The sequence below is a fragment of the Chaetura pelagica genome, unplaced genomic scaffold, assembly GCF_000747805.2.
Source record: "Chaetura pelagica isolate M959 unplaced genomic scaffold, ChaPel_1.0 scaffold198, whole genome shotgun sequence".
NCBI classification, from domain to species: domain Eukaryota; kingdom Metazoa; phylum Chordata; class Aves; order Apodiformes; family Apodidae; genus Chaetura; species Chaetura pelagica.
In genome coordinates this window covers 434,122-458,935 of record NW_009954317.1, presented here as the reverse complement: position 1 = coordinate 458,935, position 24,814 = coordinate 434,122, and the positions used below count along the sequence as shown (strand labels likewise).

Sequence of the window (24,814 nt, the reverse complement as noted above, 5' to 3'; positions counted from 1 at the left end):
TTAGAAGGTGGGTGTGTATCTGGAGTCTATTAGATGGATATTAGTTGCATCACTGGGTCTGTGTTCCAGGCACCTAAATCAAAGTGACCTTATTTTCATGTGTTCTACAGCAACGTCTCTCAATGCTTGGTAGTCTGTTGCACATTTCTTCTTTTTCAAAGTTTATGTTGTGAAACCTAAGTTGAGTCTCCTTTGATTGTTTTCTCAGATTGAAATACCAGCAAACAAAGCAACAGTGACAGTAAATATAGAAGACTAAACATAAAGATTTATTCTAGAATATGCATCTTCTGCAGGCTGTGCACAGTGTAGTTTCATTCATCGTGTGACTCTGCTTCAGTCATAACTGATTCTGACTGGCCAGCCTTTGAGATCAGCCTCAGAGAGTATTTCAGGCTATAAATGTTTGTTAACTGCATTCGATATGACCCTCAGAGGGTTGTTCCCCACATGTAATACGTTTTTTTCAGTCCTGATATATAAGTAATCTTGGATAAGATCTGACTGGCTGAGAGCAAGCATTTGCAAAATAGCAAGGCAGGCAGAGGACAGATTCCTTCAGTCCAGTGTCAGGCATATCACAATCTGATACACAGAAGAACTTGCATTTTCAGCCTGAGGTTTCATTTGCTAGTTGCAAATATTCAAAATATGGCAGTAGCTTTCCTGGAAAGCTGAAGTATTACTAGCCCCAAGTGAATTAGTGGTTATTAAAAGGTATTCAGTTATAGGATTTTCTTTACTGATTAATACATTTTCCTTATGAATCAGACAGATTCTCGTCTGTATAATTGTAATTTTGGATCAGTGCTTGGTTGTCATTTTTGCACCTCTTTGACCTGCCTTGACTTGGAGTTGTGCTGGAACTAGTTAGTGCTTGAGAAATGGAGACTGCGGTCAATTTCCAGCTGTTGATGGTGGTTATGACTTGGCTACTTTACCCTAAGTTTTTAAAGTCAGCCAAATACATGAACAGGTACCATTTACCATGTAAAGTGGGAGATTATAAATTCTAGTCTTTGACTTTCTTTTGTTTTCTTTGAAGCTAAATCTGGCTTGCTAACGTAGGATTTTTTTAAAAAACACTCTCCATTTCAGTTCAATGTGTTTGTTAGTCATTACTATTTTTTTTTTTCCTTAGAGTGGGTGGGATCATAAGAGAGGAGTTTGCAACAAGATTTGTCAGGCAATAAAACAGGAAGGGAAAGTTGGAAGACTCATCAGCTGCTCTGGTTTGGCTGCAGTCTTGTTGTATTGTACTATTAAGTAGTGTCAGGCTGGTGTACTGCTTGGATCAGGTGAATGAGGTGCAGCACAAATTATAGCAAGTCTTAATGTTATAGCATGTATTCTTTCAAATAATTTAGTAGCCAATTATACCAAATTGTTTTTGCAGAAATAGTATTCTGGAATTGCCACTTTACCTAAGGTTTCACTCTACCCGATTATTACAGATCCTATATTGCCAGGATTCAGGCTTACAAATCCAGTAACACGATCAAGTGTAAATCTTGGGGAAAATACCTTATTCCACTGCTTTGAAATTCCCCATGTGATTGTTATTTGGTCTGAGTCTTCACTTTATGTCTTAAATTACTGTCCAGCATATATATTCTTAAAGAGCTGCTATATTTTACCAAAAAACCAGTTGTTTCAGTGCTGGGTGATTAGTGCATATGTAGTATACACAGAATTTTTCTATTTAAGATTATGGGATTATTTTTTCTCTTGTCAAAGATTTTTATAAACCAGGGAATGAAAGTGTTCACATTCTTAATGTGGGTGTAATGTGACCCAATTCTAACCTTGCTTGTCCCCCCAACAAGTGTATTTAATACAAATACACAAAAGCTTGTACATGTGATGATTTGCATGTTGCGTATCACTCTTACATTTCACTACAAAGCAAATTATTCCGAATGCTCTGCTGACATAACCTGGACAAAACCCTGAAGCTTTGTGAAAACTGCAGTGTTTTCTTCTGCTTCTTGAATTTCTGGTGTTTCACATTGGTATCTTAGTCTACCAAAGGCTTTTATAATCTAATTTCTTTTTATTTCTGTTCTTGCCTTTAAAAAAAAAAAAAAAAGGTGACTGGTTGCTGGAGAATGTGGATTTATTTTACTTTGGATTTTTATTGTTAGCATTACTGATATTTCGTAATGGCTTCACATGCAGTGATTTGTTCTTCAAATGCATTGTGGAAATTAGCATTTATATGAGGCACACTTACAAAATTAAGCATTCAACTGATACTTTGTGTTTGGTTTTTCTCAAGTTGAATACTAGTTTTAGTGATGGCTGTATCTGTAAAGTTACCATGCATCTGTAGCTGTGTTTCAGTTACCTGGATACCTCAGTAGTTTGTCCATCTCCACTGAATAAAAAGACATTGTTGCTTTTATCTTGTATAATTCAGCAAGGAATAGCTTTTTTTATCTCCCTGTGCTTTAATTTAAAATATCTGATATAAGATCAAGTCAGCCAAAAAGAGCTATATTCAATAGACAACAACTTGAGGAAGGGTGGCTAATGGAAAGCCTTTTTTTGCCGTTCTGATCGCCTGTCTAACTATATAACAAGTCGTCATCACTGTCATACGTGATAGGGTGGCAGATGAGTAGGTAGATAAGTTAGTAGCAGTTGGGCTTTTCCTTTCCTCCACAGGAAAGTATTTCCACTCACTACAGATACTGTAGCGCTGCAGTTTTACTTTTCAGTCTGTGCCTGCATGTGAGTGATGGTGGTAGCTGTGCAGTTAGGTGTTTTCTGAGCCCAGGGCTGTGGAGCCACTGCCAGTGGTAGTTGAGGAGTGGATTTTGTTGGAATATTGTGTAGGTGTTTCAGCTCTAATAGATGTGATGAGCACATGCATGAGCATTAAAGGTTTAGGGCATGCAACCATGCTGCAGTATAAACTCTGAAGTGCTTTTGTGAAGTGAGAGCACTTCAGTGCAGAATTGTAAGGTATAATGCATATGACTATGGGGGAAGAGTGGGGAGCTTCTTTGTCAGAATGCTGAGTGCATCTGTCTCTGGGTCTGTGCATCCACATTGTGCTATTGTTCAAATACCTATTTTTAGAACAAGTATCTAATTGGTATTCATGCAGATGGGTGTCTCCCTGTCTCATCTGATCCACTCATCTGAGTGATGCACTTGATGGGAGGTGTCTGCTGATCAATCTCTCCTAAGCAGAGTATGTTCATGTCAGTCTGTTCTCTTATATGTATGCATTTCATTTGTTTCATGAGTGTGTACATAAGTATGTGCGTGAGTTTGTGCTTTTACCTTTAGTATGCACTAGCATACTCAAAGATAGTATATACTAATCCTCTAAAAAGGTTGATTTCAAAAATAAAAGACTCAAAACTTCCAACCCTTTGAGATGTTACTAATTTCTTTATGCAAAGAGTAAATGCAGAGCAGTGCAGGTTGTGGCCATGGAAACTTAGCTACCTCAGTGCAGCGAATTATGATCTTTCATAATTATGATCTTTCTACTGCCTTGAGTACTACAAAAGACAGCAACAAGTTTGTTTGTTAAGTGTAAAAGTTCATACAAGTTCATGCTGGTAAATATTTTCTTCATATAAAATAATTTTTAAGTAGAATACCCTGGGTACAAGTGCTAGGCATGTTGGATAGGTGTGTGGTTTTTGTTTCTTTTGTGGTTTGTTTTGTTTGGTTGTTTTTTGTTGTTTTTTTTTTTAATGAGGAGAAATATGCAGTATTTATGAGAAGAAAGATCTTGAGTCTGTTTCCACCCTGTGGCAGACTTGATGTGTGACCTTGGACAAGTAAGTTGTTCTTGTGTCTCAGATTTGGGCGTGTTATACTGTGAATTAAGCAAGATTTAATTCAAGAAAATGATATGTATATTTAGGAAAAATGGGTTATGGTAGTCAAAGCTTTAACTATTATGAGCTTAATATAGTCTGTTCCACCTCGACATGGTAGATGTAATTATCTATATATAGTGTTATGCATGATCGTGGTGTTTTAAAATGAGATATGTAATCCTAGCTCTAAGGAATAGGATTTATTATGTCACCTGATGCAAAAAGAAAGGCTAGGCCTTAGAGAGAAATTAATTTCCCAAATTAATTCCCAAATTAAGATAATCACCATCCTGACTTTTCCAGATGATCCAATTAAATTGTGGTTTGTATATGTCATGAAGGAGCATTCCCTTTTAGCTATTATTTTCCTCTTACCTGACACAGTAAACCTACTGAATTACAGGTAATCTTGGTGAAGCGTCCCAAAGTAATATTGCTTATGTAGTAAAGGAGTGAAGGTGATACAGTTGCTGAAAAGGCTTCACTTTCTTTGAACAGATCTTAATTCTTTACCTGGGAACAGTTGGGATGCTCTGGGTAAGACTGTCCTAGCAATGCTACCGTCAGCACTGTCCCAGCTATGGTCAGCCAGGATGGCCCTCCTGTGCTTTCTAGCTGTGAATAAGGTATATGAAGCAGGATGATCTTCACACAGAAGGTATTTGTGATAGGGGGAGAAGCAGAGGAGGGATGCAAATGGACGTTTCTGTTCTTATGGTTTACCTTGTTCATATCTCAGGAGTTCCCTTTCTTCTCCTTTCTCCTCACAGATACTTCTGCTTCCAGCATCATGGCCTCTGACCTGGAAAGCAGCCTCACTTCCATAGACTGGCTCCCACAGCTTACTTTAAGGGCTACTATTGAAAAATTAGGTGGTTCCTCACAAGCAGGACCTCCAGGGGCTGCCCGAAAATGTCCCCCTGGCTCCCCAACAGATCCCAATGCCACCCTGAGTAAGGATGAGGCTGCAGTGCACCAAGATGGAAAGCCACGTTACAGCTACGCCACTCTGATCACATATGCCATCAACTCATCACCTGCCAAGAAGATGACGCTTAGTGAGATCTACCGTTGGATCTGTGACAACTTGCCCTACTATAAAAATGCTGGTATTGGTTGGAAGGTGAGGACTTGCATCACTGAACTAAAGACTTACTTTCTTAATTCTCTGTAAAGTTATCTCACTGACCAAAATAAAATTAGAGATGTGAAACTAAGTTGACCAACCTGAAAAAATGCAGAGCCAGAAGTCCCATTTTCTGAGGATTTTGTTGCATGTATGTGGTGTCCTTCCTAAGAAGGAGCCTGCAAAAAAACCACAACTAGCAACCAGGAAAAATAAAACAGTCCCTCCTGTCTGCTCTAAACCTCACATCAGTGCTAACCTCTGTATCACACTGATATTATTTTTGTTGCACCTGTAGATGTATAGGTGGCTTAGCCCCATTTTAGTAATCAGAATCCATCCCTCTTCTGCCCACAGCTTCTGTTCTGCTCTGGGCATATGTAGTGGGCTTTGGCTTTTGAGTATTCATCATCCTAGTGTTTTCTCTACCCACTTCAGGCATACTCAGAAAGCTGTACATTTTTGTTGTAGCCCTTACCTGTCTATCTTAATCTCTCATCAGAACTCTATTCGTCATAACCTCTCTCTGAATAAATGTTTTCGGAAGGTGCCTCGACCAAGAGATGATCCTGGAAAGGTAAGAAATCTGCATGCTCCTGGGCAAGCAATTTAAAACTGCAGGGAATAAACTGGGGTTGCCCTTTCTAACTAATATTTGGAATTTGAAACCTAAGGTGTAGGCAAAAATGGAAGCTGTGGTAAGATTTACTGCAGGACTTTGGCTACAGAAGGGACTTGTGAAGGGACCTTAATGGTTTTCAGCAATTATTTTTCTTATCTGTGATCTTCAGATGACTTTAAAGATACTGGAAGAACTAAAAAATGAGGCTTAATGTACTTCAGTTTTGTTTCTTGTTTTTTATTTGTAACCTCGGGATCTAGTCCAATCTGTTCTATTAGTGGCTCCTGGTCATGACCTCATGGGTTTAATGGAGGCAAGATCCATGGAAGTGAGGGCACAACTACTACCTATTTCCTATTTAGACTGCAAAACATCTGGTGTTGGAATTAAAATGTCACCATCAGGTAGCTCAAATCTGTATGAGTCAGTTACAAGTAAAACTCAAGAATTTAGGAATTTGTTGGCTAAGTAAGGACTAATAAAGCTCTGTTAGTATATATAAATTGTAAAGGGGAATTCCCAGCAAAACCAAGATTTGGCATGCAGATTTACTACTCTTAAAAAACAAACAAGCAAAAGGAGATGGTGAGGACCGGAAGCTCTGTATTTAATCATAAAGATTGTGTTGTCCACCCCCATCCTCAAGTTACCAGAAAGGGACAGTTGGACAAGCCTTTTATTTCAGGTTATGTTTAAGGGACTAAGTGGTGCTCAGGTGACATCTATAAATTGAATATATCTTTGAAGATCACTACTCAAAAATTCCATTGATTATATGGCTTATGTCAGGAAATCTTAACTGACTTCAGTGTTTATGTGGGTGTTCATTGGCATGTCAGGCTGGGTTTATGAAAACCTGACCTGTGCTTGTCACTGATTTACCAGATTTCAGTAGGAGGTTAAAAAGAGCTAATCACACTCTGGAGTTCTCTTTATACTGATGCAGAAAACAACAGACAAAATTATAGACTATTTTATGTTGAATGGAACCTCTAAAGGTCAACATGCACCCCTACTGGTGTTCCAGACTGGGACAATTCGACTGGGTTGTTGAGGTCTTCCATGAGTTTGGAATATTTTCAAAGATGGAGATAACTTGTTTCAGTGTTGCACCACCATCATTGTGAATCATTTTTTCTTTGTATCTGATTGTAATTTCCCTTGCTGTAACTTGTGTTTATTGCCTCTTATTCTTGTGCTGTGCATTTTTGACAGAAGTTTGTTTTTTGTCTTCTTCATAATCTCCTTACATAGTTGAAGATAGTGGTTTAGATCCCCTTAGCTTCTTGTCCAGGCTAAACAGATCTCTCTGTGTAAACTGCTTGTACATAATGTGTTCTTGTTCTTGACCATCATGGTGGCCCTTCTTTGGATGCATTCTAGCATGTCAGGGTCTGTCTTGCACTGGGAACCCCCCAGATGGGCACTGGAGTCTCACAAGCATGGAATAAGAGTGATCCTTCTAGCTTCCTCTACCCAGTCTGAACATTGAATTGGTTCTCATCAGTCAGTAACAATTTCATGTTGTGAGGAGGGTACTGAAGAGGATGTTCAGGCCCAAAAATGTTGGTCTAGTTTGGCTCAGAACATCCTTTGATCTTCCTGGTGTCCTGTCTCAGAGTGATGGAAACGTGGAGCATTCTGCCTTCCATCAGTAGCATCATACCTCATTGTTCCATACAACCCAGTGCAAGAGAGCAGTCTCTTTCCAACACCCCAAGTCCCTGTTGTCTGATTTTCTGGAGGGTGGTCCTTGTCCTGATACTTAGTTGGTGCTGCATTCTTTGAGTCAGTAATCCCCTGCTTCAGGAAGTTCTCTGGTTTAATCATGCATTCACTAATGGATCTTCTTTCTAGGGCTCTTATTGGACAATAGATACATGTCCAGATATATCTCGCAAGAGGCGGCATCCTCCAGATGATGACGTGAGTGTTGTTCTTTCCAGAAAGCGTGGAGCAGGAGGGGCAATTCCTTTCTTGTTCCAAGACTCTTTCCAGCATCAGACTATAGTACCACTTTGGGGGCAGGGTGTACCGATGGGGAGACAGAGGCTGGGACTGAATGAACTGGCCAGTATGTCCTGCTGATCGGCCGTTGTTGCAGCTGTTCAGTAGCAAAGTTAATCTTGTTTAAAGTCCTCTATCCTGACTCTGTAGTGACTGAGGCCCAGTTCTTCTCTTTTCTAAGCCTTGAACTTATACAGCAGGGAAGCTGGCTTGCCATCTGCAGTTTCAGTTCTCCATCTGTTCATGATTTCTGCTCCTTTCCTTTTCTCTTTCTTCCCCATCCACAGATACCACAAGACTCCCCAGAGCAAGAGGCAAGTAAAAGCCCTCGAGGGGCTGTTTCAGTCAGCACAGAAGCCTCCTTGCCACCTGAGGCCACACCTCAGCTGTCGCTCCAGAGCACCACCCCCATTGCCAACTATAGTCAGGTGAGCAGCAGGGTCTTACAGCCTTACAGTGGGGGGGAGAGGGGAAGAGGAGAGAGGGACAAGTGCATGAATGGAAAAGCAAAATGTTGAAAAGAGAGGGGATAATGAAAATGGTGATACAGAGACAAAAAGAAGGGAAGAAGCTGAAATTACACAGACAGAAAATAAGAAGGAAGTGAATGTTAACGAAGGGCCAGAGGAGGATAAGGATGAAGGCATAATGGCATTAGATGGCTGGAGCCAGTGTGCTGCAGAGGGAGGGTGGGGGTTGGTTTTCCTCAAGGAAATGGCTTTTGTGAAGATTCGCTCAGAGATGAGCTAAGCCATATGAGATATCAGTGCATGTTCTACCCGTGTCTAGTCTCTGGATCCCTGTCTCAAGTTACAAAGCCTAGTGCAAACTAAAGGCCTTACTTTTCTACCCTCCTTAGCAAGGTGCAGGGCCTGTGGATGTTGCCTCTACTGTAGCTGGGGGGCAGGGCCGTGAAGGGTCCGATGTGCCACCCCCACTGTACAGTGCCAACCATGACTTCAAATTCTCCTACTCCGAGATCAACTTCCAGGATCTTAGCTGGTCCTTCCGAAATCTCTACAAATCCATGCTGGAGAAATCATCTTCCTCTCAGCACGGTGAGTAACCGTATGAGTCATGTGGGGTGGGCAGGTATCTGCCCACACTGTCTTGTCCATGGATCTATTCTTGGTATCTCTCAGATCTTTCCTCATTTAGGAGCCTGTGCAAACCGACTTTCCTTCTTTGGCATGCTGTAATTAGTTCTGCTAGCAGCAGATAAGAAATCTGCATGTCCTTTATCTATTGCTTCCCCCCCTCCCGTTATCTCAGAATAAAGAGGATAATGATGTAAAAATACCTTGTGTTGATTCAAAAGCAAGTACTGAAACTGAAGCTTAGAGAAGTGTCCTGAAGAAAAGCATGTCAGAGAAGTATTTGCACTGTTAAGCTAGAAACCATAAGAGCAGGGGGATTGTTACGTGTAGGCAGTGGAGTTTCTCCAAGTCATTTCTCAGGTCTGTTAAAACTAGGATTGTGCAAGGCCTTGGAGAGTTGAGCTTTGTGAATTGAGAGTACAGCAGAGAGCGCCTCCAGCTCCATTCACAGCTTGCTTTCCTGGGGCTCAGAAAGCAGCCAGCAGAGGGCAGGGTCGCTGCAGGGAGGAGATGAGGTATTTTAGAATCGTACAACGGTTTGGGCTGGAAGAGACCTCAAAGATCATTCTAGTTCCACGCCCCTGCATACCTTCGGGCTGGATAATACACAGGAGGTCGCAATAATACTGCCCATGGAACACGCTTCAAAAAACCTCCCGTAGCTATTCCTGCCCTTGGAAGCTCTTCTAAATATTAGTCTGGTGTAAATAGGAATCTGTTATTAGATAAGCCTCTCACCTGTGCTGTCAGGCATCATACAGTGCAGGCAAAGTTTGCTGCACTAGGAGAAGCCTCCTGAACTTGTAGCTTCAGTGAAATAAAAATGTATTACTTACTGCTTTTATCATACTGGCACTTGAGATTCCTAGTAAAAGCCTGTTGTGTGAGATGTTGTAGGAGCAAGCTACAAAAATGTGAAGAACCTTGACTTGGTATGTGTGCTTCTGTTTGTAAAAGCTTAGCAGTGGTCTTTTCGTTCTTTCACTCTCCCGAGGTTTTCAGCTGTAAGGTAGTCTAGGAAAACTTGAAATTTTTGAGGAAGTGGGCAACTTTTGAGTCAGGATGGCAGTATTCATCCTTTTGCCCCATCACAGTAGTAGGATGCTTTAAGGGTTGATTTTGAATCTAGTGAAAAACTGAGGCTGGCTTGCAAGTGGTCAAAGTAAGGGAACTCCAAATCAGCTAGCTCAGGTTAGTGGCGTGTAGTGCCCTTCACTCTGATTTTTCCCAGAGGTTCAACAATGTAAGGGGAGGAATGAAAGTAATAAAGGAGCTCTGATGTGTGCAACATGCTCTGTGAACAAAAGCAGTAGCATGTGTGACTTCTAATGATCTGTGTGAGAAAAATGGTGAATGTTCCTGACCAACCTGCTTAAAAGACAGAAACTGAAAGGAGCTTTTGGAAACAGCAAGTCAGGTTTATCAAGTTATCTGTTTTCTAAATGTTTTGTTGTTGTAAATTGCTTAATGATCAGTTCTAGGAGAACAACATACACGTGAAATTTCAGGAACACATTGGTTGCTTTGGTAAATATAGGAAAAATTCAGGGAGGAATTTAAGAGCTTAACCCTTACTGTAAGTTTAAATCCTGCTGGTGCTTTGTTGTAGAGCTTTTTCTTTAGAACAGAATCTGGAACAGTCAGCACGTGAATGTGCAGGTGATAGTTGTTGGCGGCCTTTAGAGGGCACTCCAAGAACGTAATAAATAGCAGGATGAGCAGTGTGAAATTAGAGATGGATAATTTAAGCAGATGTCTGATTGAGGCAGCTCTTAAAGCTCCATCCTCTTTCTTTTACTCGGCAGGTTTCTCTTCTCTCCTTGGTGACATGCAGCCCTCCAACCACAACTACTACATGTACCAGCAACAGCAAGGCCACTCATCAGTGGGTGCTGCTCCCCCACTCCACACTCCAACCCCAGAGGGTTGCCCATCCCAAGGTGGAAAGCAGCAGGGTGGTGAAGGTTATGGCCCTCCACCAGTGATGTCCATGCACCCACCTCCAATGCAGCATGGAGGATACCACCAGCATCAACAACATCACCCACACTCCCACCCGCAGCAGCAGCCACCACATCAGCAGCAGCAGCAGCAGTCACAGGCTTCAATCAACAATGCTGGCTTTGGTGAGTCAGGGATGATGGAAAGAACAGCTGGAGGAAGGGGAGTGGTGAGGAGCCCCCAGACAGAAATTCCACAAGCAAGCTTTCCCTAAGTAGTATCTATAGTATATCTATAAAGGGGTGAAAGCCAATTGTGGTTGAAATCTGAGAGGGAAGTTACTTTCTTACTGAAGGAAAGGAGGATACATCCACACTGGGTATGAGATTCCTTTTGGGGATGCAGGATAAAGTCAGGGGCTAAATGGAAAAGGAGGCACCATACACGGTCTTCCAAGGGAGAAGGTATTTCTAGCTACTGTAGCATCAGGCTCTTTGATGAAGAGGGACCAATAATTTTATACAAAGGGGTGAAGGGAAAGGTCAGTCTGTATTGCATTAATCTTGCCTTTGTTTCATTCCAGCCTTTCCCTCTGATTGGTGCTCCAACATTGATTCCCTGAAGGAAAGCTTCAAGATGGTAAACCGTCTGAACTGGTCTAGCATTGAGCACTCCCAGTTCTCAGGTCAGTGTTGGCCTAGTGACCAGCTCTAGTGACTCAGTGACTGGGGCTGTGGTCTAAAATATGTGAGCGCTCTGCCCAGATCCTTTTTTTGATGTCAAGTGTATGGGTTTCTCAGTGGCTCAACTCTTCTATTTGTAAAATGAGGTGTCCTACTTCATGGGTTCTGTTAAAGATCCTGAAGCACTTAACATTGCAGGAATTTGGGGCAGTGGGAATTAATGCATCAAAATATGTGAGAAAGCTAAGTGAGATTTTTAGCCTCCTGCCCTTCACTCCCTTACCTGAGTCAGTGATACAGAGCTCTCCAGGAGTTTGGTCACAGATTCAAAGCAGTGAAGTTGGGTTTGTGGGGTGAAGGTAGAATTTAGGGGTAGAAGAGAGAAGCTTTTGCAGGCTGCTGTCTTTGATGTGGTCCTTTTTCCCCTGCAGAGCTGATGGAGAGTCTGCGCCAGGCTGAACGGAAGAACTGGACGCTGGATCAACACCATATTGCCAATCTCTGTGACTCCCTTAATCACTTCCTTACCCAGACTGGTCAGCTCCCTCATCTGGTTGGCCCACAGCAGCCCCCTCGAATCTCTGATTCTTGTGCCCTGAACAGTGGCAAACAGGAGCAATCCATGAACCAAGGTAATTAATTAGGACAGAGACTAACATTGCACATAAATAAGTCCAATTCTGTGAATATCCTAAACCACTTGCTGCCTTGGCAGGCAACATAGCACCAAGCAACTCAGGGCTAGGCTGACAGAGCTGATTGTAGCAGCTCAGCTTCCTCTGGCTTTAAAGAATTGGAATGTCCTATGTCTGTAGTATAGATAGACTGTTACTATGTGATGCATACCAGTGACAGGCAACCTCTCCAGGCAGAAATACATTTGTGGTGGTTTTTTTCAGTGACCAACAGAAAAGAGTAGCAAAGTAGAGATCTTGCTATCCCAGATGGCAGGAGCTGTTTTTGCACCCATGTTGGAGAAATACTGACTGGACAAGGAGTAGGACGATGCACTCTGAGAAGAGCACAGACTATATTATGGTCTTAACAGAACTTTGAGGGTGTGTGTCATCTAGTACTGAACTAAATGGATTATACTGAGCCAGCTTGTGTTTCTGGATGAAAGTTTTCTCCTTTTGCAATAATAGAGAAGCTCCTGCTGGTTCCAAGAACAAGATCCCTGACCAAGCTGTAGCTTGCAGTTAGGACCCAACAGCTGAACATCTCCTCAGTATCCCGTGGGTCTGAGTGAGTTGCTCTGCAGCTGAACTGCCACCCAGTTAGGGCCAAGGCAGCTGACCAGAACATTAACAGGTTGGGCTTTTTTTTTATTTTTCCTTTCACAGTGAACTCCTATGGTCAGCCCCAGCCTCCCCATCTGTTCTCTGGGCCATCTCCTATGTACCAGATTTCTACCCAGGACTCTCCAGGATATAATCGCCCAGGTAAGTAGTGACTCTAAGGTATATTATACCAATGAACATTAAAGAACCAGTTCTCAAGCCCTTAGTGTATTTTTCCCAAAGCATTTACTAATCAAATGGAGCACTGAGGGTAGAGAGGAAGCCCAGACATCAGGGGACCCTCCATTTAGGGCTCTGCCATAGCTCTGGCAAGGTTTAGGTTTTCTGTCACTTCACAGAAATAGTCTTCTAGGCCTCACCATCAGTTGGTTGCTTGAAGACAACTTTACATGAGAAGCTTATGTTGATTAAGTCCTTTGTGCCTGATGAGCACTGAACTACAAGGAAGGTTGGGGAGGCTGAAACTTAATTTCTGGATAAGCTGCTGTGGAGAATTTCACAGCAGACCATCTGCAGATAAGGATAGGTGCTGTCTGACATGGAGAAATTAATGCCAATAGTATTCTTGTTTGTTAGACTGTTGGAAGGGAGAACACCTGAATCTCTTACGCTTTCTTTTGCTCAAGGGTCCACCATGAAAAGGCATGACATTTTTTATTCTAACTGTTCTTTTTCCTTTATTTTCTTGTTCTTGTTTTTGGCTCAGCTCACCACCTGGTCCCTCGGCCTCCAGGGCCTCCTCCAAGCGCCAATGAAGAAATCCCCGACGATTTCGACTGGGACTTGATCACCTAGCGAGTTACAGACTTGATAGCCCGTCCTGTGTGAGGGACGCGGGAGGGGAGGGGGATGTGGGATGAATGGTGCCAGCACCACCCTCCCCAGCCTCCCTGCCTTGCCTGTATATAGATATATATTCTCTATCTCCGCCAGAGAAGCCACCGCAAGATGCTGCCGAAGATAATCCTTCCTTGCGTCCTGTTTTATCTTCCTTTTCTTCTTTTGTTTATTATTATTATTGTTATTATTATTATTACCGATAATTGAGCACAGCCCTCCCTCTCCTCTGGTGGCCTCGGATGCATCAGATCGGCTCTTTCGTGTTGCATGGTGCTCTGTGGAGGGTGGAAAGGTGGGTCCTTGGTGCCATGAAAAGACGTCTGAAGGCTGAATCCTCGAGTGCATCTTTCTCTGCCTCTGTCATTTTGCGTTTGACAATCCCTCTTGCCCTTTGAGGTGGCCAGTGGATCTGTTGTATTGGCTACTGGAGTGACAGAGCTTGGTGGACCTGGGGAGCCTATAGTTATGTTGTTTCGTAAATGTTGTAAAGGCCAGGGGGCTAAAGGGACACTGGAGGGGTGATCTTAGCTCTGTGAACTTTCTCGCACCAGCAGGAAAAGCAAGGAAAGGAGTTCCCAAGAACCAAGAGAGGGTAATCTGTGAGGCAGGGAGAGCTGAGCTGAGCTGGGAGGGTGGATCTGAATTGGGAGAAAGGAGAATGTAGCAGAGATGGTATTTCTGCAGAGGTGGTGTTTCAGCAGAGTTGTGTGCATTCTGAAATGCAGTGCCATCTGTGAGGACTGAGAGAGATTTTGAGGGAATTCTGACCTATTTTCTACAGTGTCTTTTGCAGTCTCCAGGTGAAACCTACAAACCCATCAGGTAAAAAAGCAGTCAGGGGTGTCACATGGGATTCAGCAAAATCTGTTCCCCAGAGCTTTTCATTTCACCCCACAACCCTTCAGCCCTTCTTCAAAATATGTGGCGAGGCTTTTACTTGCATATGCAAATTTGGAAGTTTTCTCCCCACCAGTATTTGCTCTGTTGCTAATGGGCCCTTTGTCCTTCATATTTCTTTGGAAACTGTCCTTGTCTGTCATTTGAGAGTGCCAGCAACAGGAGTTCTGTTGTGTAGGTGGAAATTCTCAGGCAGTAGTTCCCATTTGTGAATGGGCTAGTGGTGGGAAGAGGAAGAGGATTAGAGTGGAGGTGAATAAGAGGACATCTGGTCAGGGGGCTGGGCCCTCTGGTCAAGTAACTGGGAGCCCTCTTAAGTGTTTTTTGTAAGAGGTGCATTAGGAGAGAGAGGATTAAGTGGGGCATGTTTTTAAACCAAATAGCCAAAGAGTGTAGTATAAGAGGGAGGACGGCGAGTCATATCCTTTCCAGTTCGGCTGGGGAGGTGATGGAATCCAGTGTAAATCTTGAAGGATGAGTTTTGTCAGCATGTGCAAATCAGGAAGGTGGAAAAGGTGCAGGAGCAATAGTGAGTGTTGAGATACCTCCTCCCCAGAGATGTGTCCTGTGTTCCCCTTTTTTCTGGTATGGCTCTGTTCTGTCAAGCCTCTTGTTTCCTCTTAATATTTTATAAAGCCTGCCCCATGCCCTTATTCCCTGTTTGCCGGTGAAGGGAACCAAGATGGAAATATCCTGGCTGCTTGACAGACCTGTGGCAGAGGAGTAACAAGCTCTACTCTTATTGCAGGAAGGTGTGGAACTAGCATTGCTTTTAAAATTTGCTGTATTGGTAAACCAATCGGATCTTTGTCAGGGAAGTGGACAGAGTCTCAATTGTATTGTGGGGGGGGGGACATTTTTGTTTCTTTTTTTCTCTCTTTTTTTTTTTTTCCTTTTTTTTTTTTTTTTTTTCCCTTTTTTTTTTTTTTCCTTTTTTTTTTTTTTTTTTTCCCTTTTTTTTTTTTTTCCTTTTTTTTTTTTTTTTTTTCCCTTTTTTTTTTTTTTCCTTTTTTTTTTTTTTTTTTTCCCTTTTTTTTTTTTTTCCTTTTTTTTTTTTTTTTTTTCCCTTTTTTTTTTTTTTCCTTTTTTTTTTTTTTTTTTTCCCTTTTTTTTTTTTTTCCTTTTTTTTTTTTTTTTTTTCCCTTTTTTTTTTTTTTCCTTTTTTTTTTTTTTTTTTTCCCTTTTTTTTTTTTTTCCTTTTTTTTTTTTTTTTTTTCCCTTTTTTTTTTTTTTCCTTTTTTTTTTTTTTTTTTTCCCTTTTTTTTTTTTTTCCTTTTTTTTTTTTTTTTTTTCCCTTTTTTTTTTTTTTCCTTTTTTTTTTTTTTTTTTTCCCTTTTTTTTTTTTTTCCTTTTTTTTTTTTTTTTTTTCCCTTTTTTTTTTTTTTCCTTTTTTTTTTTTTTTTTTTCCCTTTTTTTTTTTTTTCCTTTTTTTTTTTTTTTTTTTCCCTTTTTTTTTTTTTTCCTTTTTTTTTTTTTTTTTTTCCCTTTTTTTTTTTTTTCCTTTTTTTTTTTTTTTTTTTCCCTTTTTTTTTTTTTTCCTTTTTTTTTTTTTTTTTTTCCCTTTTTTTTTTTTTTCCTTTTTTTTTTTTTTTTTTTCCCTTTTTTTTTTTTTTCCTTTTTTTTTTTTTTTTTTTCCCTTTTTTTTTTTTTTCCTTTTTTTTTTTTTTTCTTTAAGTGTGTTTGCGGGGGTGGGGGGGGGAGTTCATCATTGAGTGTTTCCAAGAGAAATGAGGAATCTCAGAGCCAACTTCAGCATGGAGTCTGCTGTCATCTCTGCTGCCTAAGGATGAGAAGGGTACGGCCTGGAAGCAGGTGGGATGGGTTTCTGTAGGAAGGTGGCACCAGAGACACCCACAGCAGCCAACCTCTGGTAGATGCCAGTGGGTGCTTTGCAGAGAGTGTCACTGAGAGCCGGCCCCGTGCAAGTCTGAAAGCACCACCGGAAGAAAAACCAATCAAGATGGCTCGTTTTGCGTATCCACGTGCTCCTCATTTGCATATTTGCCTAAGTCGCATATTATGTTGCGCCTCATTTGCATATGTAAATACATGCCGGTCAGTGTGCAAATTAGCCTCGTTCCTCTGCCCTTGAAATCGATGTGCGTTGTTGGTGGGTGGGAAGGCACAGGGTGGGCGTGTGCAGCTCTGCAGGGAGGGGTGGGGTGCTGCCCTGCCCCCCCCTCCAGCCTGGGGTGGTCCCCTGTGCTTTGTGTCAGTGGTCAGGGAGAGAGGGGCATGGTCTCACGAGTTTATTTTTGTGCATGCTTTCTTAATAAAAAGAAAAAGTGAATGTTTATGGTTTAACTCTTCTGGTGCCAGTATTTAATTTCTTTCCCTGTGACCCTTCTCAGGTGGGCTCGGTTCCCGCTGGCTCACCTTAGAAACAGAGTCTGGGTGTGAACGTTGCTAAATTAACAGCCCACACTTCTTTGAACTTCACAAATGAGACTTACTCTGTCAAGAGGAAGAGTCAAAAGGTATCACTGCTGGCTGTCCTTAGAGGCCAAAGAGCCTTCCAACTCATGCTTGCTAGAAAGGCAAAGTGAAAACTACCAGTGCTTAGTGGCTGTTTGTCATACCATTTGTTGACTTTCTCTAAAGAAGAACCAACACAAAAAGCAAGTTTTTAATCCACTTCCTGAGAGTGCCTGAGAGTACATCTGCTTTTGGGAACAGGGGATATCCAAGCTTGGGAAATGCCCCCAGACAGCCTTTCCGGATGAAATCTTTATCTTCCTCCACAAGGAAGACATGAGAAGCACATCTCTCTAACAGAATCACAGAATCATCCTGGTTGGAAAAGAACTTGAAGATCAAGTCCAACCATTAACCTAAATCAACCAACCAGAACTTAATCTACCCATTCAGTGCTTAAATCATGTCCCTAAGGACCACGTCTCTCTATATATGTATTTTTAAAACACTTTGAGGGGTGCTGACTCCACCACCTCCCTGGGCAGCCTGTTCCAGTTGTAGAGAGGACATGACTGTGCTGCAACAGGCTGGGTCCCCACCTTGGGGTCAGACTAGAGGTTATCACTTCTCCATTCCAAGGCTTTATCATAGTCAGCAGCATGCTCATAGTCCACCAGCCACCTAATCTGGTTCATCTGTGACTGCAGGTGCTCAAATTATACTTGTGTGCCACCTTAAGATGCAGCAGGTACATTTGAATAACTTCTGACTGCTTCCTAAAAGGAAGATTTGGGACTCTGAGGGTAGAGGGAATGCTGGGGAGATAGTGAATGAGTGAGTGCATACTAAAAAGCATAGCTATGGCATGTGCCTTGGACCAGTTTACTACTATACAGTGAGGTATTTGCTGGGAGAAAGAAATATCTTGAGCATCTACCAGGGTATGAAAGTCCATTCTGTGCAGATAACTGGGGCAAGTGCTGTTCTAATGCACTACTGTAAGAAAATAATGGATTCACAGAATCACTTAGATTGGAAAAAACCTTCAAGTTCATCTAGTCCAACCATTAACTCTACCAAGTCCAGCATTAAGCCATGTCCCCAAGTGGCACATCTAGACAACTTTTAAACACATCAGGGGATGGTGACCCACCCACTCATAAGACTTGTTCTCAAGGCCCTTCACCAGCTTGGTCACCCCCCTCTGGACACACTCCAGCCTCTCAAAGCCCTTCTTGTATTGAGGTGCCCAAAACTGTGCACGGTATTCAAGGTGGGGTCTCACCAGTGCCAAGTAGGGAGATCTTCAGGGAAAAAAAACAAACCTCAGACCCCAAGAATAGTCAAAGGAGAGTAAAGATATAATGACAGATTCCAAGGAGAGACGTCAAAGTTAGTTTCATCTGCAATGTATTGGAGACAGGAAATAAAGAACATAGATATATGCAGATAATTCCAATGACATCCATATCTAGCAAATCAGAGATTAAATTCATGATTCCACCACAGATCATTCTGCAAACCAGCTTTCCTCTTTAAAGGTTAAAATATTCTGTCTCTTACTTCACCAGAGTCTTCCCTCAGATTATTTATAACTCTTGATACTTCCAACTTTCTGTCTCTTTAGGGGAGGATATAAAAAGAGTTAGCTGTTCTGATCTGAACCATCTCAGTGGCTTTTGTGTGTGGATCTGCAGATGAATCAAATGTGTTGGAGCAAAATTAGTTGTTAAGCAGAATGTGATCGGTGTGCAGGGCCATAGCTCACTTTCTACAGTGATCCAAAATCCTGTGTTACAGTGTGTTTCTAACATCCTTCTCGGTTGAAGTCTTGCTCCTTTCAAGGGTGCTAACGTCCTTCTCAGTTGAAGTCTTGCTTCTTTCAAGGGTGCAAGGGGTCAAACGTATTGGCTCCTCAGTAAAGACACCTTCCAAGATTCCTTGCACTGTTTGCCATGCCTTTGCCCTGAAGCGCCGTCCCACAAAAACATAAAGCAGGGGGTTGATGCAGCTGTTGGCATATGCAAGTGCTGTAGAGACGTGATCCCAGATGATCAATGAATCCTTCAGTCCTTCTCCAAGAGTAGGTACAAGGGACAGAATCCCAATTACGTGGTATGGAGCCCAGCAGATGAAGAATGCAGCTACCATGAGCACAATTGTTCGCAGCATCCTGTTGCATGGCTTGTGAGATTGCTTTGCATGTATTCTGACAGCAATGAGGACATAGCAAAATGCCATTATGCCAAAGGGGAGTAGAAAGCCAAAGACAGCCCTAGTGATGTTTATTACCACTAAGGCAAGGGATACAGAATAATCGCCTTCATAGAAATCTCCCCATGAGTAATTACCATTGTAGGCTAAAGGTGAGTAATTTTCCAATAACTCATTTACAGAGTCACTCGTATAATCTAGGCCTTCGTCATCTCCAAAACTGTACCCACACTCAGTTTTGCCATCAGCAGTGTAAGTGTCACGGTAGTAGAAGGTGGGACAGCAGAAAATTAAGGCCAGGATCCAAATGCCACAGCATATTAGTGATATAAACTTCACTGTTCGATGGTTCTGACACCAAACAGGTTTCATCACCAGGAGGCACCTGTCAATGCTGATGGCCACGAGTAGAAAGACGCTAGCAAACATGGTGAAGATTATGACTGTTGGAATGACTTTGCAGAGGAACCAACCATAAGGCCAGTGCTCATGGAGGGCCAGGTGAACAATTAAAAATGGCAAGGTAAAGCAGCACATAAAGTCAGCCACAGCAAGGTTTAGAAACCAGACACTGTTCACAGACCTTTTCATTTTCAGACCAGCTACCCAGAGCACCAAGCCATTGCCTGGAATACCTATGATGAAAATGATGATGAAGACAGCAATGGAGACAAAGGATCCTGATGCAAAATATACAGCAGACTGTTCATGTGAACTGCTGTTACCCAGGAGTTGAGGCATTCTGTGCCTATAAAACAGAAAGCAAATGAGTAGGCAATTCTGAGAAAAAAGAGCCTGATCTTCATCCTTTATGCATTCATAGAATTGTTTATAAAATCCCTGTTAACTAAAACCTTGCTCAATCAATTTAGATTGATTTAGAGACCTTTTGGTTCTCTAAAAGCATTATCAGAATGCATAGGAACTGCATAGATAAGAGCAGAATACAGCCTGCAGAGGCAACTGAGGAGAGAGATGTGAATTAGGGTAACACAGCCTGATCTTATTTTAACCTCCGTTATGCTGGTACTTAAATGCCAGTCAGGGACTCTTATGAAAAAAACCCAACAACTAAAAACCCAAATCATCCATCTTTTTCTTGCATAACATACATTCTAAATGTGGAGCGACACATGAGTGTTAGAAGGGCTTCACCACAAAGAAAATCTAATAAACAGTTGAAACAACCATGATAATTTGTAACTTTCTGAAACAACTGCTAAGAGGCTCTTAGGTGAGGGTGACCTAGAAGGAAAGCTATGAAAGAAGTCACTGGAAGGCAGCTGGGGGCTTAAGAAAAGTCTGACGTAGAAGCAACTTTTACAGGGACAACTGGAGAACAGGGCTGCAAGAGCTATAGAAGATAGTATGAAGAGGACAGGGAATCAAGGAATATTCTAAAGACAGTAATACTAATCCTACTGCAGAGCACATTGAGGGATGAATCCATAAGAAAATACTGCCAATGCGATGTTTTCAAGTGCTAAAAGGGCTGCTATGTGGTTGTGAAGATGAAAGCAGATACTGGAGAGGAAAAAGGTTTTTCAGGAGTGAAGAATAAGAAATGGAAAGTTATTAATACACCTACCCAAGTGAAGCAGATATTTTGATGTGCCAGGCAGCAAGAACTAGAGTCTTGTTTCTGAAGTTAACAAAAAGTGAAACTCACATGACATTTTAGGAACTGTTTTTTTTTCCTGTTTGCATGTGCATGCCAAGTTTCTTTTTTTGCCCTGACGGAAAAGCTTAAGAGTGACTCATATTTGAAGTCTTAGGTCGGAACTGCTGACAAAAGAAACAAACTATCAAACCAAAAGAAGCTGTAGGTACACCATCAAAATAAGATACTGCCCTGAGTCAAAGAATAATGGAAAACAAGGGAATGATAGGCATGGGCATTTACTTTACTGTAGTTTTCATAAGACAACTGAATAAGAGGTCTTGCCTATTGGCATAACACTGACCTTTGCTTGATGTAATTAATAATTCCAAACCCTGCCACGACACCATCAGGTGTCTGCCCTGTTGTCTTGTAGCCACTGCCATGTTTTCATAGAATCATAGGGGTTGGAAGCGACTTCTGAAGATCTAGTCCAACCTCCTGCTGCAGCAGGAACACCCAGGGCAGGTCACACAGGAACGTGTCCAGACAGGCCTTGAAAGTCACCAGAGAAGGAGACTCCACAACCTCTCTGGGCAGCCTGTTCCAGTGCTCTGTAACCCTCACAGTAAAGAAGATTTTCCTCATGTTAAGATGGAACTTCATGTGTTGTAACTTGGTGATGTTTCCCCTTGTCCTACTGCACCACTGAAGAGACTGGCCCATTCTTGACATCCACTCTTCAGACACTTGTTCTATCTGATCAACATACTCCCCTAGCTAATCCCATTTCTAGGATTCTTAGGAATCCATTATCAGCTTCTGTTCCTGCTTGAGACAGCTTATTTCACCAAAGACAGAGCACTGTATTCAGCAAACCATAACTGGTCAAGTCAAAGGGACTTTAATCCTATTTTTTACTTTTCAGTGTATTTAAGTTAAGTTGTTGATTGGGTTTTTTTAATGAAGGAACCTGACTGATGAAAAGTTAGAAGTGGTTTACTGAAATGCTGATTATGGCAAAATGTGGCAAGACTATAAAAATAGAAGGCATCTAAGGGAAGACATTTCAAATGTGCAACAATATGGTTCCCCCTGGCCTCTCCCAGTTTGGGAAATCAAGACTGCTAGCAGAAATTACAGAGCCCAAACATACATGAATCAGCCTCAGTTTTTGGTCTGGAAAATGAACCATGACGGTGCAGAGTTCTGCTGCTGAGCATGTCTCTGTGAAACACATGAATGTTGCCTCCAGTTCAAAAGCTATGAAATCAGAATGAGGAAGGCAGGCCACGGCTGGGCTGTACCCCCCAAAATGGACAGGCTGTCAGCAGCCTTCCAGGAAAAATCCCCATGCTACATCTTATTCTCAGTTGCCATCTTTCGGGGCAGGCCCTCAGACCCAGACAGATAGTGTTGATAGGAGGGTACTCCTTTGGGCTCCTGTTGGCCAAGGGATGTGCAGCCTTTTCACCACCCCATGACTTGTGTGGCATTCAGGATGTACAGTGCTTGTCTCAAACAATCCAAGAGATAAGTGATGGACTTTGGCACTCGGGATATCTGTTGTCTGTCTTGTGGCATCTAAGAGTTGAACAACATCTGCTGATGAACTAAAGAGATGTCTCAGCAACCCACCCAACCCCCTCCTGCAAGGAGTACCTGAGCACTGGGAAGTTTAGTGTGGGATATGCTGAGATGGGAGACAAAGGAGTTCTACAGCTGGCACTGGGAGCAGAATATCCAGTGATAACCAGGCCTTGATATGAAAACCACCGACTTAGCAGGACAAGACAAGGAGTGCCAGTCTCAAGCTACTTCCTAGGACCAAAACTCCACTGCAACAAACTAATCCTGTGGTGCCAGTTGACTCAATGTCCTTCTTTGTAATGGCTGATCTCATCAATTAGCCAAAGACTACATAGCCCCTGGCATAATACCTGCTCCTGCTATCACAGAGAAGATAGAAGGATTTTCTCCCTTATTCAGGGAAAAAGTGGGGGTGCAGTGGGCAAGAACTGTATAAAAATCAGGGACTCTATGGGTGCATTTGAAGCACTTCCCCACCAGGAACCACTTCCCCACCAATGACATTGCTGGAACGTGGGTGGTAACTATGCTCTCACTTGCTGTCCTCTGTCTCTGCTTTCTCCTCTCTTTTCTGTCTGTTTTCCTCCCTGTCCTATCTGCTCTAGGGACTTTTGTTGTGTTACTGCAATAAAAGTTTGTTGTGTGTGTGACATCTGACCTTGTTCGTGTCTTAATTTCACCATTTGGGATCACCTTTATAAAAAATTGCCAAGTATCCGAATATCAGATCGTGACAACTTGTTAGCTCTAGTCAAACACTCCCTTACAAGAAGGTCCTTCTCCACCTGTTGGCCAGCCCTGATCGTCCCAGTCAAAACCTCTCCCCTGCAGCCAACCTTGACACAGCAATCACTTCATCTTGACTCCAGCCAGCTCACCCTGGACAGTGATGAGACTGTGATACCTCACTGCGCAAGTTTCCAGATCAATGAATCTTTTAGGCAGTTTGACTAGTTAAGTGCTTTGCACCTCAGCATAAAGGGTCTAATGATGCAGACACTCAAAGCAGATGGTACAAGGAGGAGAGAAAGACAGTTTGTTACTTTCATAAAATTGTTATTTAGGTCAGACCAGACCTTTGACGGAAATCCCCAATGACCCCACTGCATTCTTCTCTTCTGGATCTCTCTGTTCCCTTCACGATTAACTCACAGACTTTGCTTCTAATTCACAGAATCTCTGAATAGTTGAAAGACTATCTTGAGACTGTATATCCCAACCCCACTGCTCAAAGCAGGGTCAGCTAGGAAAGATTGCCCAGGACTATGCCCAATTGGGTTTGAGTATCTCCTCAGAAAGAGACCCCACAAACTCTCTGAGCAACCTGCTTCAGAGTTCAACCACCCTCAAGGTAAAAAAGACATTTTATTGTGTTCAGATAAAACTTCCTGTGTTTCAGTTTGTGCCCACTGCCTCTTGTCCTGTCACCAGGCACTACTGAAGAGTCTCTCTCCATCTTCACTAAATACTCCCATCAGATAGATGGTAAGAACCCCCCTGAGCCTTCTCTTCTCCAAGCTGATCAGTCCTAGCTCTCTCAGCCTCTCCTTCCATGACAGGTGTACCAGTCTCTTAATTACCTTATTGGCTCTCCACTAGTTTCACTCCACTATGCCCATGTCTTTCTAGTACTGAGGAGCCCAGAACTGGAGCCAGTACTGCAGATGTGGCCTCACCAGTGCTGAGTAGAGGGGAAGGATCACCTTCCTTGACCTGCTGGACCCTTCTTAATCTAACCCTGGCAGCTATTGGCATTCTTGCCATAAACGTGCATTGCTGGTTTACCTTTAGCTTTTTGTCAAGCAGGACCACAATACCATCATACCCTGCAAAGCTGCTTTTCCAGGTGGGCAGACCCCAGCGTGCATCAGTGCATGATGTTCCTCCCCAGCTGCAGGATTTTGCACTTCTTGCTGAACTTCATGGATGAGACTGTGATACCTCACTGCGCAAGTTTCCAGATCAATGAATCTTTTAGGCAGTTTGACTAGTTAAGTGCTTTGCACCTCAGCATAAAGGGTCTAATGATGCAGACACTCAAAGCAGATGGTACAAGGAGGAGAGAAAGACAGTTTGTTACTTTCATAAAATTGTTATTTAGGTCAGACCAGACCTTTGACGGAAATCCCCAATGACCCCACTGCATTCTTCTCTTCTGGATCTCTCTGTTCCCTTCACGATTAACTCACAGACTTTGCTTCTAATTCACAGAATCTCTGAATAGTTGAAAGACTATCTTGAGACTGTATATCCCAACCCCACTGCTCAAAGCAGGGTCAGCTAGGAAAGATTGCCCAGGACTATGCCCAATTGGGTTTGAGTATCTCCTCAGAAAGAGACCCCACAAACTCTCTGAGCAACCTGCTTCAGAGTTCAACCACCCTCAAGGTAAAAAAGACATTTTATTGTGTTCAGATAAAACTTCCTGTGTTTCAGTTTGTGCCCACTGCCTCTTGTCCTGTCACCAGGCACTACTGAAGAGTCTCTCTCCATCTTCACTAAATACTCCCATCAGATAGATGGTAAGAACCCCCCTGAGCCTTCTCTTCTCCAAGCTGATCAGTCCTAGCTCTCTCAGCCTCTCCTTCCATGACAGGTGTACCAGTCTCTTAATTACCTTATTGGCTCTCCACTAGTTT

The 24,814-nt window shown here is 42.4% G+C and overlaps 2 protein-coding genes across 2 annotated transcripts; one reads left to right on the top strand and one right to left on the bottom strand.

The window, feature by feature from the left end:
- Positions 1–4,625: 4,625 nt before the first annotated feature.
- On the top strand, positions 4,626–13,597 carry FOXJ2 (forkhead box J2). Its single transcript, XM_010004127.1, has 10 exons — positions 4,626–4,965; positions 5,471–5,545; positions 7,448–7,516; positions 7,885–8,025; positions 8,457–8,655; positions 10,500–10,820; positions 11,219–11,320; positions 11,750–11,950; positions 12,662–12,760; positions 13,326–13,597. Exons 1-10 carry the CDS (start codon positions 4,633–4,635, stop codon positions 13,412–13,414), a joined length of 1,629 nt encoding a protein of 542 aa, XP_010002429.1. The 5' UTR covers positions 4,626–4,632; the 3' UTR covers positions 13,415–13,597.
- Positions 13,598–18,565: 4,968 nt separating this feature from the next.
- C3AR1 (complement component 3a receptor 1) lies at positions 18,566–19,726 on the bottom strand. The gene has a single exon (XM_010004152.1). It carries the CDS (start codon positions 19,724–19,726, stop codon positions 18,566–18,568), a length of 1,161 nt encoding a protein of 386 aa, XP_010002454.1.
- Between the last annotated feature and the right edge of the window lie 5,088 nt (positions 19,727–24,814).